Source organism: Montipora foliosa, chromosome 2, assembly GCF_036669935.1.
Source record: "Montipora foliosa isolate CH-2021 chromosome 2, ASM3666993v2, whole genome shotgun sequence".
In the NCBI taxonomy this organism is placed as follows: domain Eukaryota; kingdom Metazoa; phylum Cnidaria; class Anthozoa; order Scleractinia; family Acroporidae; genus Montipora; species Montipora foliosa.
Window position 1 is genome coordinate 33,015,872 of NC_090870.1, and position 15,000 is coordinate 33,030,871.

General features: G+C 39.0%; 1 protein-coding gene across 1 annotated transcript; it reads left to right on the forward strand.

Moving 5' to 3' along the window:
- The first annotated feature begins 6,087 nt into the window (after nucleotides 1-6,087).
- Nucleotides 6,088-12,067, forward strand: LOC137992879 (uncharacterized). The gene is made up of 2 exons (XM_068838442.1): nucleotides 6,088-7,363; nucleotides 11,064-12,067. The coding sequence occupies exons 1-2, from the start codon at nucleotides 6,713-6,715 to the stop codon at nucleotides 11,202-11,204; spliced, it is 792 nt and encodes a 263-aa protein (XP_068694543.1). The 5' UTR covers nucleotides 6,088-6,712; the 3' UTR covers nucleotides 11,205-12,067.
- Nucleotides 12,068-15,000: the final 2,933 nt, after the last annotated feature.

Consider the following 15,000-nt stretch of genomic DNA (forward strand, 5'->3'; position numbering starts at 1 on the left):
ACACAGGCTCGAGAAGAACATCGCCGTCCGTCCTTCAAAGCACACTCTATTTGCCAAATCTGTGCTCGAAGTTTCTTTTAGGCCTAAAATCGCGATCTATATTGTTCGAACGAATGGCATAATGGTGGCGCCCATCCATAACCCCCAAAACAACTGTTTTCACCAACTAAAACTTGAATTGCTTCTTTATTTGCCGTTAAAACAAGAGGTAAAAGTGCTATCCCACACTTAATTTCAACCACGATTTTCCACATTTTTTTTCTTTTCACGCAAAACCCATAAGCACATGGCCTTCAAGATAAGTTAACCCGCATGCGTGAATTAGATAACTTATCTAACTCACTCTTATGGGAAGTTATTTCTTTACACGACGTTCTAGAAGTCGTTCTCGCCGTCCTTGCTTATGCTTCGATTCCCAATACCACTCATCGTCATACATAGCGGACGTAATGGAACTTCAAAAAAACCTTTTAAGGTGAATTCACGGGGGTCAAGAAATCTGCCCAAAGTCTTTTGGCCTGTGAAATAGCTATCCCTGTAAATGAGGCACGGGTGACGCTCAAGTGAAAAAAGACCCCTTGGGGTGTTGTACCGTCGTTCTGCTTGGCCACGTACGTGAAACAAGTAGTTTTATCACCATAAATATCTTCAAACTTTTTTCACACTTCTGGAATATCTCTTTGTCTTGTGCTATAAAACCGTCTGCATAAACACGATTTTTCTTTACATACCGAAGAAGCTCTCTCCATTCCATTCCGGAATTGCGCAGGGAACTGGGGCGAGTTTCAAATTTGAACTATTCGATAAATTGATAACACCACATGAAAGATAACATTGAGATTGGCCATCTCTCCAAGTTTGATGCTTTTAGGCCGAACAGAGACCAAGTTACGGACTTTAAAACATTGTTAAAAATCCATACAAACATCTGTAATTTTGAGGCTGCGTCCCCCAAAACCATTTAAAATTTTTTATGAGATTTGAGGAAAACTGGAAAATTCTGTCATGGACCTACTTTTTGGAAATAGCTGAGATGAAAATCACGTTGTTTGCCTAGTTTTATGAATGTTACAGGTTTATTATGCTTTGGAGAACGGAGACTCAAAATTAGAGACATTTGTATGGATTTTTAACTATGTTTTTAAGTCCGCAACTTGGTCTCTGCTCGACATAAAAGCATAAAACTTGGACAGATGGCCAAATTTTAGACTTGCCGCAGTTCTCTGCGCAGTTCCCGAATGGCCTATATCTGTAGGACTGGGGACTAGGTTTTAAGCATCCAGAGAGGGTAGGCATGTCAAAAATATTGCAGGGACACATCAAATAACCAGGCAAATACTACAAGTGACGTAGTTGAGCATGCCAAAATAGAGGGATGTCTGCCGGCATAACTGTCACTTCAGATTGAAATCCCCCCGAAAAGAACTTTGATTGTGTTAATTCGGGTGATCAAAAGCAATGTGTGCAAGCTCCTTAATTCATCGGTTCATCACGGGGCATTATTTATTACCAATTGAGTTTTCCCCTGAGTGGAGAAAGCTTGTGTGTCTCTTCTCGACAGATTGCCAGTGTAGACCAGTACTTAAAAAAAAAAAAACTTGCGCTTCTCTTTTAGATGGGTAGTGATCCAAGCTTAGTTTTATCAAGAGTACATCACCCAAGTGTAAGATTTACCCAAATTGGCTTAGTACCCATCAGCGTCAGAGACGTTCTACTTTTAAACCATGTTTTGCTGGAAAATGAACAAGGGACTGAATCGGCTGACCTAAAGTTGCACCCAATTCAAGTCCTTTGGAAATAAAACATTTTGTTCTAGGTATTTCCATGTCATTAAAATGTGAATGCCACATTGTAATGCAGATGAAATACTCAGAAAATCTCAACCCCAAAGGATATCAATTGGGTACAACTTTGGTCTATTTTTATTTTTCCAGCGAAACTTGGTTAAAGGTAGACACTTTTCTGACGCTGATGGGGACAAACCTGACACCAGATTCTTACTCATGGAATTTTGATTTTATGGGTTGCCATTCAAGTTCTGATGTCAAATATTAAGAAGATAATACCTGAGGGGCCTTTTTAATTAAGATACCAAGAATCAATGCTGGAAAATATAAAGGCTAAAAAATGTAAATAATCAATATATTTTCGATATCTTCTGTACAGTATATTAATTAATTTAGCTTTATATTGAACATTTATTCACAATTCTATTTACCCGTGGATATGTTTGTATTTGCAATTTAAAAAGAAAATTTTTTCACTGAACAGTAAGTATCATTTGCAAGAGACAGAAAAGATAAAAAAAAAGAACTTTATACACTTCAACTACATACATTATGACATGGCAAAGTACATCAATACATTATATAGTCAAGCTCGTTCCCAGAACCTCTCCCTTGGGTTCTGGGAGCGAGGTTGATTATTTCGTGACAAATTACATACAAGTCTTTTTAATTTTGTCATGATTAATTAACAGTTAAAGTTCGAAAGATTACAAATACGCTGATTTAGTTAGTCTGCTAGAACGAGAATCCACTGAAATGAGAATCCACTGGAAGAAGCATGCTATCAGTGGTGAAATTAGACTTCAATGTAAAACTTGAGTAAGAGTGACTGCCTTTTTGTCTGGTCTCTCACCATTGATCTTTCCGGCCTGGTTGGACCTTCCAGAGGCTGAGCCTCCGCCGGCTAAGCTCGCAGGATCACTGAGACGCACAAGCCCCTCTACCACGGCAAGGTGGCAGTCAGAGAGAGGTAGGTATAGAGAGGGTGTAGTTGTTCTGAAAAAAAGGAAATAAAGATCATTTTTGGCGACTTGCGTCACAAAGTGGACAACCTTCAGTGCCATCGACGCCAATTGAAAATAATGACAATCTTAGCCGGATTTTTACTAATAAACGGCAGTTCGGACATGCAGTGAATTAGACCATTTTACAGTTCTGTGCTCAGTTCCACGCCTTTGAATAAAAGCAAGGCTGGAGTTGACCTTACTTTGATACAAACCTCATTGCTTTTCTTATGTAAAACATGTTTTGTATTAATGCTGACGGTTTCTATTTACATAAGAAAAGCAATGAGGTTTGTATCAAAGTAAGGTCAACTCCCGCCTTGCTTTTCTTCAAAGGCGTGGTAACTGAGCACGGAACTGGAAAATGGTCTATTGTCGCAAATCGTGGGAAACAGTATAAAAATATTTAAAATCTGTAATTAATCTTTGAGTCTTAATCTCAATCTTTTTAACCAAACATTTTATCTTGCTTTAGTTTAAAAACATGGCCATGATTTGACAAAGTACCATTTACCTGAAACAGAAAAGACCCACTTACTTTTTATATCTATATTAATTGGATAACTGTGCCTTGTTTACTGTTTGTCCAATGATACGCTGTGAAATATGCATGATAATTTCTTTGAGGGATTCTTTAATTGATAGCGGCAGCTCATAAACATCTTTGCTCTCCGCAGCCCTTTGTTTTCCGCTTTTGACGAAGTCGTCAAGCGCTTCCTGTTTTAACCAACAAGAACAGACAACGTGATAGTCAAAACAAATCAATGTTTGATCATGTGTCATTGATAATCTGGAGACTGTGAGCCCTCGAACCTACGATCAAAACCTAGGAGCCAGGTTTTTGAATTGTAAACAGAAACAAATGCTTTGAAAACATAGTTGCTTCCAATTTTTGCCTCCGTTGGTATGTAAGGCAACGCGTTGCTACGGTGGAATATCGGTCAGCCTCGTCTTAAAGTCGCAATCGACACTGAATACCTCGTCTTGTTAGCCAGTCTGATGGCGAGAATTCCCCAAGGTATGCCATTTTGTTGAGTATATAATGAATAAGAAATCGTATGGACTTGCTCTTGCATTCATGGTCACTCTTGATCTTTTGAAAGTTCTCAAATTCCACGAGCAGTATGAGAACTTTCATTTCATTTCCTTATATTCTCTGCTACCACAAGTCCTGAGACACAGTGTCCTAAATTAACGATAATCGTTAATTTAGAGAAGAGATCATGTTGGAAAACCTGTCTGAATAATTCAGTGAAATTTTGACAGCTTTGAAGACAAAAATCCAAACTCCAAATTGCAAGTACTCAAAATCAAGGCCCTGAGGCGGGGTGAGGTGCTCGGATAAAAAAAAATAAAATGACCCTCGTCATTCTGCATAAGTAAGTAAGATCGTGCATCATTGTATAGCAAGCTTTATGCACAGTTAAAAGATATATGGACCTCAGAGTCAGCAAAGAAACACTACTTTTGGCGCCCTGAGAGTTTAAGCCCGAGTGACACTTTGATGACTGAAGTGTTTCAAGTAGTGTTTCACTTATTGACCAGCAACAAAGAATTATCAGTTCCCATGAAAGAAGCATCTCGAAGGAAAATACTACATACCATAACGGCTGCCATGCATGAGTGTAGTGTGGTACAGATTCATTCGAGTATATCACAAACGAATCAAATATGAATAAAAATAGCGAATTTCCAAAAAAATGTAAGCGAGAATTACTACTTTAACACTACAACGTAAACGCTTTAAACGTCTCAGACTACGTATTTTAACATATACATGATAGCAATGGCCAGTTTTAATGTCTCCGGCAAATGACTTTACCCACGTCTCTCTCATAAAATATTCAATTTTATAGTTGCGGTTTGATATAAATATGGCGCTTCTGCTTAATACTCTGAAACAGTGGTGCATGATCACGGTGAAAATTAACAGAACCCCGAGAGAGGGGTTAGTATATATTACTTCTGGATCTCTTCATCAAAGCATGAATTTTGCTTGTATGGCTTTTGACTTTTTCGGCAATGACTGGTTTCAGTCGACGAGTGTTGCCGATGCTTCAATGGCAACAGTCTTTGAAATAATGTCAAAAGGATTTGCGGTAACGAATCGGTGGCCAAAAAACTTAAATCAAATAAAATACTGTTATATACAGCCTTGAAGAAAGTGATAAATACAATCTACGATAAAACTGTTATTGATGGCCAGTAAAATGACCTTAATTTTTTGTCATTAATTCAGTGGAAAATTTAAGGCGTGGAAATACAAATCCGACGATCAATAAACTTACCAGACTGCAATGTTTCACCATCCACTGGACTAGCAACTCGATGATTTCCGAGACGAAACAAAGTTGCTGTCTTGTAAAATCTTGGTTGGAATACAGATCGCCCAAAATTATAAGCAGTGCAATGACTGTAGCTGGATTCTTTGGAATCTGTGGACGGCAACTTTGCAACTGCTGAATTTCATCTCGAAGCACAGTCAAGGTTTCCTGCACGCCATGTTGCTTCAGCATTTCCAAAGGCTGAGTAAACAGTTCCTGATTATGTTCCTTTATGGTAACCAAATACTCAACGACATCTGAATATATACCTTCCGGCTGAAAACAGTTGTCCGAAGTAATGCTAAAATATCCTTGCAAAATAATTTCAACAGCTATGGAATACTCGACCTGTTTTAGGTGGTCTAGTAGTTTTAACTTCTTAACATTATCCAGAAAAGCTTTTAGTAACGACATATCAGTCGGCGATAACTTATTGTCATTGTACAGTAATATTATCAGTCTATATATCTGGCTGTCTTCGATGGCATCCTTTTCAAGTTCCAGTTTTCCTTGAGGAATGATTCGGAAGCACCAGAATCGAAATGCCGCTCGGTCATCATTATTTAGTGATTGTGCAAATTTGATGATAAACGATTCAAAAAGATATTTACTTCGCAATATTTGCTTAGGATCCGGAGACGTCTTCAATCTCGCACTCGCCGCCATGTTGTTAATTGCAGAAAACATCGAACGTTTCATTTGTTCATGTGTAAGAAACAATTATAGCATCCGGGAATGTTAGGTCTATTTTTGACGGACACGTCAAGTCTGCTGCATTTGGAATTCGTTGGAGACAAAAGTGTTTTGACCTGTAGCTTGAGCCATAATGAAAAAAATGCTGCAAAATCTAGTTTTAAAATTTAAGACGTTATTAGTTGGCGGATAAAACAACTTGTCTCAAAGTCCTTGCTGAGCTTTCATAGTGTAGTTTCGGTTTCAGACAGGTCACATGGTCTAGTAATTAGAGTGCTAGATTTGCATACGGTCACGCCAGTCAGGTCCTGTTCTAACCAGTGGCTAATTTTTTTTAAAATTAATCGACGGTTTCGAATCCGCTCCTGACTACCGTGTTTGGTTTCCTCTCCTCCCAATCCCCGAGAACGGAAACGAAGGCGTATTGTTCATTTTACAATCATCATCCCGGCAAAGGCGCAGATCCAGAAAATCCAAAAGGGCAAGAAATTTCCTCAGCGATACATTTGAAACAGTCACTGTCCACCGTTTCCTAGTGGTATTCTTGCATCTCTATCACGTGCAGAAATTTCGTAATTATCATAAGGGCTATCAATGAAAGGGGAAGAAAATAACGGCTTCAATCATTCATGACAATAGGTAAACATATTTCGCTTCATTTTTAGCCGAAGCATCGTATACTGTGTGTTTTCTATGCACACCGAAGGCATTCAAAGTGATTCCATACTTTGACAAACTTCCATGGACTTCGGACAGTGTCAACAGTTCAGGCGACGCGCTCATGATACACATGTGACATCTCGATTATTCCGTTATCACATGATGCCCTTGGTGGTATATAAATTTGTTTACAGTATCACAGATTCCCCCGGAGTCCGAACCGCCACCGAGGACAACCGCCGTGATGTCACCCGAGTCACTAAACATCTTAACTGACGAACTTCGACAGGAATATAAAATTGCCGTCATTAATGTCTTCAACAATTTAAAGGAACAGGAGCGAGAAATGCTGAGGTTTTACTATGACGAACGTATTCCGGGAAACCTCCTGGATGCACTTGAAACAACTGGAAAGATTTCATGGAGAGACGTAGCTTCCTTAAAGAAAGCTCTGCGCGAAGCTATTAAGAGAGATAAACTTGCTTCTGATTTGGAAGAGTATGAGATGAAGAGAGATCTTGCATTTTTTCTCGATACCTATGTGAGGAAGAAATTAGGGCTCAATGATAAGCGAAGTTGTCTGCCCGCCAAATCCATGATTGAAGACGTCGCTGAATACCTAGCGAAGATAGCGGACGGCGTATTGGACAAGACCACCGTTGAATCATTAAGAAAGTCGAGGAAAAACATACAAGAGCTTATGGGAGATTTAGAGGAGGAAATGAAAGACAAGTTGTCCGACGCATGGAGTAAGTTGGCGCTTCTCACCATCGTTGTTGGTGATGTTATAGCAGATATTGAAACGACGAAGGAAGAATGTGGCCCAAAGGCAGAAGTTTTGAAGTCTTTTTCCGCTGAGATTTGTTCAAGAATGAAAAAAGGACAAATAACAATGGTAAGAATTATAATATCAGGAATAGTACTGCATGAAGAGCTTTTCCAATCATTTGTGTGCAACTCTGGCTCGGAGGGTAAAATTATAAGGATTTCAATATGGGAACCTGATAACAAACACTCAAAAAGATATTTTCACGCAAAAGTTTTCAATAAAAAAGCCGTACTGTATTGTCCTAGTGACTTCCTCGCTTTCTGATTTAACGCAATTCAGTTAAGAGACTTCTCAGCTTCCCGGGTTGTCACTCGTACATAAATGAAGGAAAGGCTTGGAGGTAATTTCTAGCTTACCTCAGATCTTGCCGATAAAATCACACTTCTCCGCCATCAGTCAAGCTTAAACTCCGGCGATAGCCACACGGATAAATTTCCTTTTCTTTGACCAAGGTTCAAGGTCCGGCGAGCATCAATTGCTGATAAACAGCTGCGATGAATGTTCAAATATTCAAAATCCTTCGAGGCTCGCTTGCACCGAATTTTGACACGGCTGGTCACAGGCAGGCAACCCAAGCTCATTGTACGATTTGTAGACTTTGTATGGGAAAATTAACTTTAAGCTTACAAATACCAAAATAAGCTGTAAATGTAGAAGTTAAGTTCACTTACCTTTACGTACAGCTTTCCTCATCTTTTCTGTGCAATCGGAGCGCAAACTGTAGTGTCTTTATGGAGATTCGGTCCGTTGCTTTGTGATGCGAGAGCAATTTGTTGGACGAGATCACCGCGAGTCACCAACCTTTCTCCTCGTTATAAGCTGGGAAGTCGCTTAAATCGTGTTAAATCAGGCAAACAACCTCACAGAAAGCGAGAAAGTGAGAAAGTCATCAGGACAATAAAGTACGGCTATTTTATTGAGAACTTTTGTGTGTAAATATATTTTTGAATGTTTGTTATCGGAATTCCCACACAAATCCTTATAATGTTTATTAAACCCTTCGAGCCTGGGACCCTGTGGCGAAAAACCTCATGTGTGTCAATTCGAAGCATGTCTACAGAGTATGTGCACGGCGGCCATATTGGAGGACCGAAACAAAAGAATGATATTTCTTTGGGGAATAAATGTTATCACAGTTTATGCAAATATCTTTAATTGTTTTGGTCCTCCAACATGGCCGCTGTGCACATACTCTATAAAGATGGATGTGTTCTCAATACGGCTTAAACAGGATACGTCCTTTATCCGCATTGAGAAGAGTCAAAGGATGAACTGGTATTCGAAACCATTCATGCTTTTAAAGACTTCTCAAGCTCCTTCATTCTCCCTTTGAGTTCCCCATGTCCCCTCTACTAACTATGGTTTTCACATGACGCCAGAAAAACTAAAATTAAAACTTTTGAGTTTTTATCTTTATCGGGTAAAAGACATTTTTAAGATATATCTGCTGGCCTGTTTTCAGCTCAGTAGCATGCTTTGTTTTGACAATACAGCAATTTGAATATTTCAATTTTTTTTTTTACGATGCGTGACATCTGGATTGCGTCTGACAAACATGTCACCTACACGAAAATATCGATTTGCCTTGTGTTTTCAAGTTCTGAACCAAATGTTAAGAAAAGTATCTTTGTCAATTATTTTCAAGTTTAGCAGAGAGAAAAAATGTTTTGAGAGAGCCAGTAAACTCCAGATGTCCTCTGGTCTCTGGCCGCCATGTTGGTGCCCCCCCTCTGAGGGACACCCACATGGAGTCTCCATACTACGTGTAAACACTGTAATTTTGAGTGGGATCCTTTTCCGGATAACTCGAGTTTGGAATATCGCACAGCCCTAAAACTTTGACATGCAGTATATTTATTACCCTTCTACAATATCTCAATTTCTTGACTTAATTTATTGAATGGTAAGCGATTTTCTTTTTTCTTTGCCTGACACTTGCATGACGTGAAAATTCTTACGGAATGTTTAGTTAAGCATCAGTGATGGGCACTCTTTTTCTGCAGCATATACCTTTACTACGATTCCAGTCAGCTGAGGGAAACATAAACAAAACATCCTTATATTAAAGCGATGAGCTGTACGATGGAGAATGTTCTCTATGAGTACACCACATTCTTTTAATACGCTTTCGATCTGCGGATTAACAATCGAAATAGAAAGATGGGCATGAATTTGGAGCTGTCTCAGATACTGAGTTTAACAGGGTTTGCCTAAAATCAGGAATCCGGAATCCGAAATAAGAACTTGAACCAAAGTCGCCTGGCTCACACTAATTTGCGAAACGAAACGAAACGAAACGAAATGATACAGAAACAATCCTAAACATTCATTAAAGCTAACCTTAGGCCTAATTAGGCCCAAACAAACCGTTTACAAATGCTAGCAGTAGGCCTAAGGTTAGATTTAATGATTGTTTAGGATTCTTTCTGTACTTCGTTTCGTTTCGTTTCGGTTCGCAAATTAGTGTAAGCCTTTGATTGACTGAAGTTCTTATATCGGACTCCGAATTTGTATTCAGGATTTCTTGTTCTGGATTCCGGATTCCGGATTCCGGATTCCGGATTCCGGATTCCTGGTTTTAGGCAAACTCAGTTTAACACAATACATGTGCGTGATACAATTCTTAGATTATCTTGATAGGCAGTGGCAAAATGAAAGAGCATTTTTCTTTGGTGCCATTAAGCCTGTCTGTGAAATTTGAAATTCAGAACACCGTTCGCAAGAGAAGATCATCTGGTCTGACTTGCTTCTCAATGCCCTCACCAGCTGGGAGCATGCAATTGTCAAAGTTCGAGCAAAGTGGACAATGAAATTGAGGACCAGAGGGGCTATGATATTATTTTCATTTAAGACTATTCTTTCCAAGCTGTTTGTAGGGATATCAAAGTGTACACAAGGCAAATCCTTTTTTTTTTTACGTTTTACTTTGAAAGTTAAAAAAAACAAAACAAAACAACAACAACAACCTTATTTTACTCTGACAGTAACTTATCTGGTGGGTGACTGGCGGCCCCTGTTGGGCTTTTAAACCCCTCCACTGGACTTAATTGGTTAGTGTGATATCTCACTTGCTAACAATTATGGTAATAATAAGAATAATGATGAAGATGATAATGATAATATAATAATAATAATAATAATAATAATAACAACAACAACAACAACAATAATAATAATAATAATAATAACAATAACAACAACAACAATTATGCCATTACTACTACTACTACTACTACTACTACTACTACTGTTAATGATTGTAACACGTCGTATTATTTGTCGCTCAGTAACAGGTCGTAAAATCTGTCATACAAACTTTACTATCTTTAATGTCGAGCGTTTACAATGTTAAGATCTCTCGAGTGCTGTCCGTCCGGGCTGACTCTATACATTATATAGCATGCTTACATACAATGCAAACATTACTTTACATATATGGTGGTATACAGTCACGCCATTACACTATCATATTTCACCCTTGAACGCTAGGCAAATCAGGTCTAAAATTTTTCGCAAATATTTATTCCTTGACAGATTTTCATCAAATTTGGAACTGAAGAAACTGACAAACTTACGAAGATCTTTTCCTCTCCACCAAAAATTCCTAGTCAACATTCAAGGGCCTCAGAGTTATCGTCCTTATTCCAAATGATATCTTTTGTACTAATATACATACAAAACAGATACAAATGGTTTCCGGAACTATGTGGACAACTGGGCAGGCAAAATAATCGTTATGACCATCCCACTATGATTTCGTTTTCAGGAGAAATTTTGCCGCCACGTGAAAGATCGATTCAATGAAGTTTACAACGATCACGACTCTAATGGAAACACGACTTCCTCGAGGCAAATTGTGGTTGATGTAGTCGACCAGCTCATACAAACGACATTTTTCCGGCAATGACCAATCTACGACTGACTGACTGACTGAACTTAAATATACCTGCAACTCCGCCAGGATAGATCTGCCCATATCAGTGATATCTTGCTGGTCCCAAGCCCAGGTAAAGGAGGAGGGTACGGTAAGTATATTACAGACACCCACGGAAAAAATGACTGAAGCTTAACAGTGGCAATTATCGTGATAATGATGAAAATGATGTTGACGATGATAATAATAATGGCAGTGATGTTGAGGACAATAACGATGATGATGATGATGACGACGACCACAATGAAGACGACGTTGATGATGATGATGAATAACTGAAACGAGACAGTAGCAATTATGATGATCGTGATGATGTTGATGATGGTGATCATGAATAGTATGAAATTGAGGAGAAAAAAGCAAATGTGAAGCTGGAGAAGCAGCCAAGAAAGCAACTTATCCCTTCTCAATACAGAATCTTAGTGTGAGGTCGTCTCTCAACAATCCAAAGGGTTGAAAGGAATGATCAGTAGACTTTTCAGATGAAAACAAACAAACTAAAAACAGGGGAAAAAATAAAAACAGGAAAAGCAAAACAAAAAACAAAAAAAGAGGAAAACATAAAAACAAAAATAAAAAAACAGGAAAACACACGACAAAAACATAAAATTTAACAAAAGTACCAGAAAAAAAAAGGAAAACAAAGAAACAACAACAAAAAAAACCAGTAGAAGTTACCAGAAGTGCAAATCACAAAAGTTGTGGCGGAACAAATTTAGTGACAAAAAAATTACATTGTGGCGGTTCGGACTCCTTATTTTCCTTTCTCAGTTATATTACTTCCTTTTTGTGAAATGCTATTTGTAAGAATTTCAAATAAAGCATTTTTCTCAGTGGTGAGTTTCGCTTTGCTTTATGCGCTTAAATTTTACACTTTCTCTTGTACACAACGATCATTCTGTTACCTGAATGCCAGAGGTAATTTTTTTCCGTCTCGTTTTGACGCGCAATCCTCCCTGAATGACATGGAAGCAAATGACCCCTAGCATCTATTCTATCATACCGTGAACACTGAATGTAATTAATGAGATCCCATCCCCAGTCAAGGAGCACATAAGACTTGATTTCCAAGCCACTCGTTACACCTATCTAACGGACATGATAACGAAAACAACAACTACTTTTGCTGAATAACAGAAACGCGGGCTTGAGAAGAAGGTCGCCGTCCGTCCTTCATAGAACAGTCCAGAGAAATCTCTGCTCGATTCAACCGTTTTGGGGCCTAAAATCGCTATCCATTTTTTGGAAGGGATCTGAGGCCTTTTCAAAATGATGGCGCCCATCCTTAGCCCCCAAAATAACTGTTTTCACCAACTAAAACTTGAATTGCTTCTTTATTTGCCGTTAAAACAAGAGGAATAAGTAATACTTCACACTTAAATGGGCTATTTCACGCAAAATGATGTCATTTCATGACACCCAAAATACGCATTAGGTAGAATGAAACATTGCAATAACCACTTGAAACTGTTGAGCAACAGAGAGATAAAAAAATATTGAAAAAGGAAACAAAAAGCATGGATAGACTCAAATGGATAAGAATGAAACGGATCATGATTCTGGTCATCTTGAAAAACGTCGGCCCCGTGCTTCGATGGTGTGGTGGTTATCGATGATTCCTTACGCGTGGCTAGCGGACTAGGTTCAATCCCTTGTCATCCATGTCCGTCGATCATCTTAAACAAAAAAATTCCTGTGAGACAGTGTGGCCCAGTGGTTAGGGCGCTTGCCTTGAGATCCGGAGATTCCGGGTTCAAGACCCGCTCTGACCACTCGTTGAATTTGTTCCTGGTAGTCCCTGGTTCAACTTCCCGGCTGCACTTGTAAATAGCCAACTGGTTTGCCTCCGGCCAGTTGGGATTCTTAACAGTTGTTGTTGTGTTCTGTCGTTTCGTTGATTGTGTTTCATTGGCCCTGAAAAGCCCCTATGGGGAGCGGTCAATTAAGTATGTATGTATGTATGTATGTATGGCCTGGATTAAGGTTTTTTTTTTTGCTCAGAATCATCCTGTTCGTGATATAACGATAATCTTATCAGTAAAAGAATTCCACGTTACCATTTTTGAGTTTTTAAACTCGTGATTAAGTAAATATTTCGCCTAAAAACCCTAAAATAGCGTGACATAGTTTTTCCACGAGATAGACATAGTATTTTCCACGAGAGTTTTTCTTTTCATCCATAATCTGAAGAAAGAAGTCAAAGAACCCTTGCGCGAGCGACGAAGCCGCGACAGGATCGGACCAGGAAAGTCTAAATCCTCTCGTTGCTTCGCAACTTTCCCCTCCGCAATGACTCGGGTTCTATCTAAAGGGATGGAAGATTTTCATGTGTCTGAGAAATATTCTCATAACCGTCTTTAGTCCAACATATGCAGAAAATTCGCTTTCATGATCGAAAACATTGCTGTTCGCATGACTAACATTGGTTTTTCTCCAGGTACTCCGGTTTCCCTCCTTCATCACTCACAGTTAATTGCCTCTGGCTGTGGTGCTGTGCATCAATATGAACCGTATAGCGGCTTCTATGCTTTCGGTCCGATGTCATGAGCCGCACCCTGCGATGAGCAGTCAATTATAGCCCAGGGACTGTGCAATAATTATCTGGAGGAGGGTGGGTGCTGAAAAACTAGACGGGTGCATCAAGTAAAAATAATGCCAAGATAGGAGGGGGGCTCACATTAAAATCATCTTATTACAAGGGGGCCCTAACTTTCATTTTATGTCATGTGCCTTAGTCAAAACAATTCCACATGCATTGTAAAACACGATATGTATTCTAAATGCTCAATATTCTCAGAAAATGTGACTGGCGGACTTCCGGACTTCAACGGGGTTTGAACCCGTGACCTCGCGGTACCGGTGCGACGCTCTAACCAACTGAGTTATGAAGCCACTGACGTTGGGAGCAGTTCATTTGTGGGTTGTAATGTTCCCGTAAGGAATGAATCAATAATGAAATGACATATGAAATGGATCATATATATATATCATTTCATAATTTCATTAATGCAAATTTGATTTCAAGAATCATTTCAATAATCTGGTTGTTGGATGAATGCTGCAAAAATTCAAATCAAGTCTCAGTTCAAAACTCGAATTTTGATTGGATTATTGCTCACTTCTGGTGGCAGGCTGGCGTGAGAATTTGACAGGTGTACTAATTTGTATAATCTGCCAAGGTCGCTAACAAGCGTGATTTGCCTTTCCTTTTAAATGTATTTCTCTGTCCAGTCTTTGGAATTCGAAAATATAAATTGTCTCAAGTTTGGGGATACTGGTAAGATTGCAGAAAGGTAATGTTGCTAGAGTGAAATGTCCGTAGTTGGCAGATTATGAGCCAAATAATCCAGATGGAATGACCATTGCATAAAAGTAAGCGATTTTCCGAATTTAAAAGACCAACTGGATGAGAATGGCGCTTACCATTTAGTACACAGCATTCCATCCCGGATATTTACTCGATCTTGTGAGAAAGGGCCTGGAAACGAAGGACTCTCGCAAACGGTAAGCGCATTTCGTGAATTCCCTTCCGAACGGAACAAGAGGACTACCTCTGGAGGTTGTCCACAATTTCCGAAAAGATTTTCCGGAAAATTGCCTTTCCATTTGACCTCAAACCGAAATTTCCGGATTTTTTGGCTAAATGGTAAGCAGCCGTTGATTTTTTTGCTTTTTCTGTTTAAATCTAGACGAAATACGGCTTTAGAAAAGCACTATAATGCATATTTATCAATTATCGATGATTTGGAGTCCAAGAAATGAAATCGAA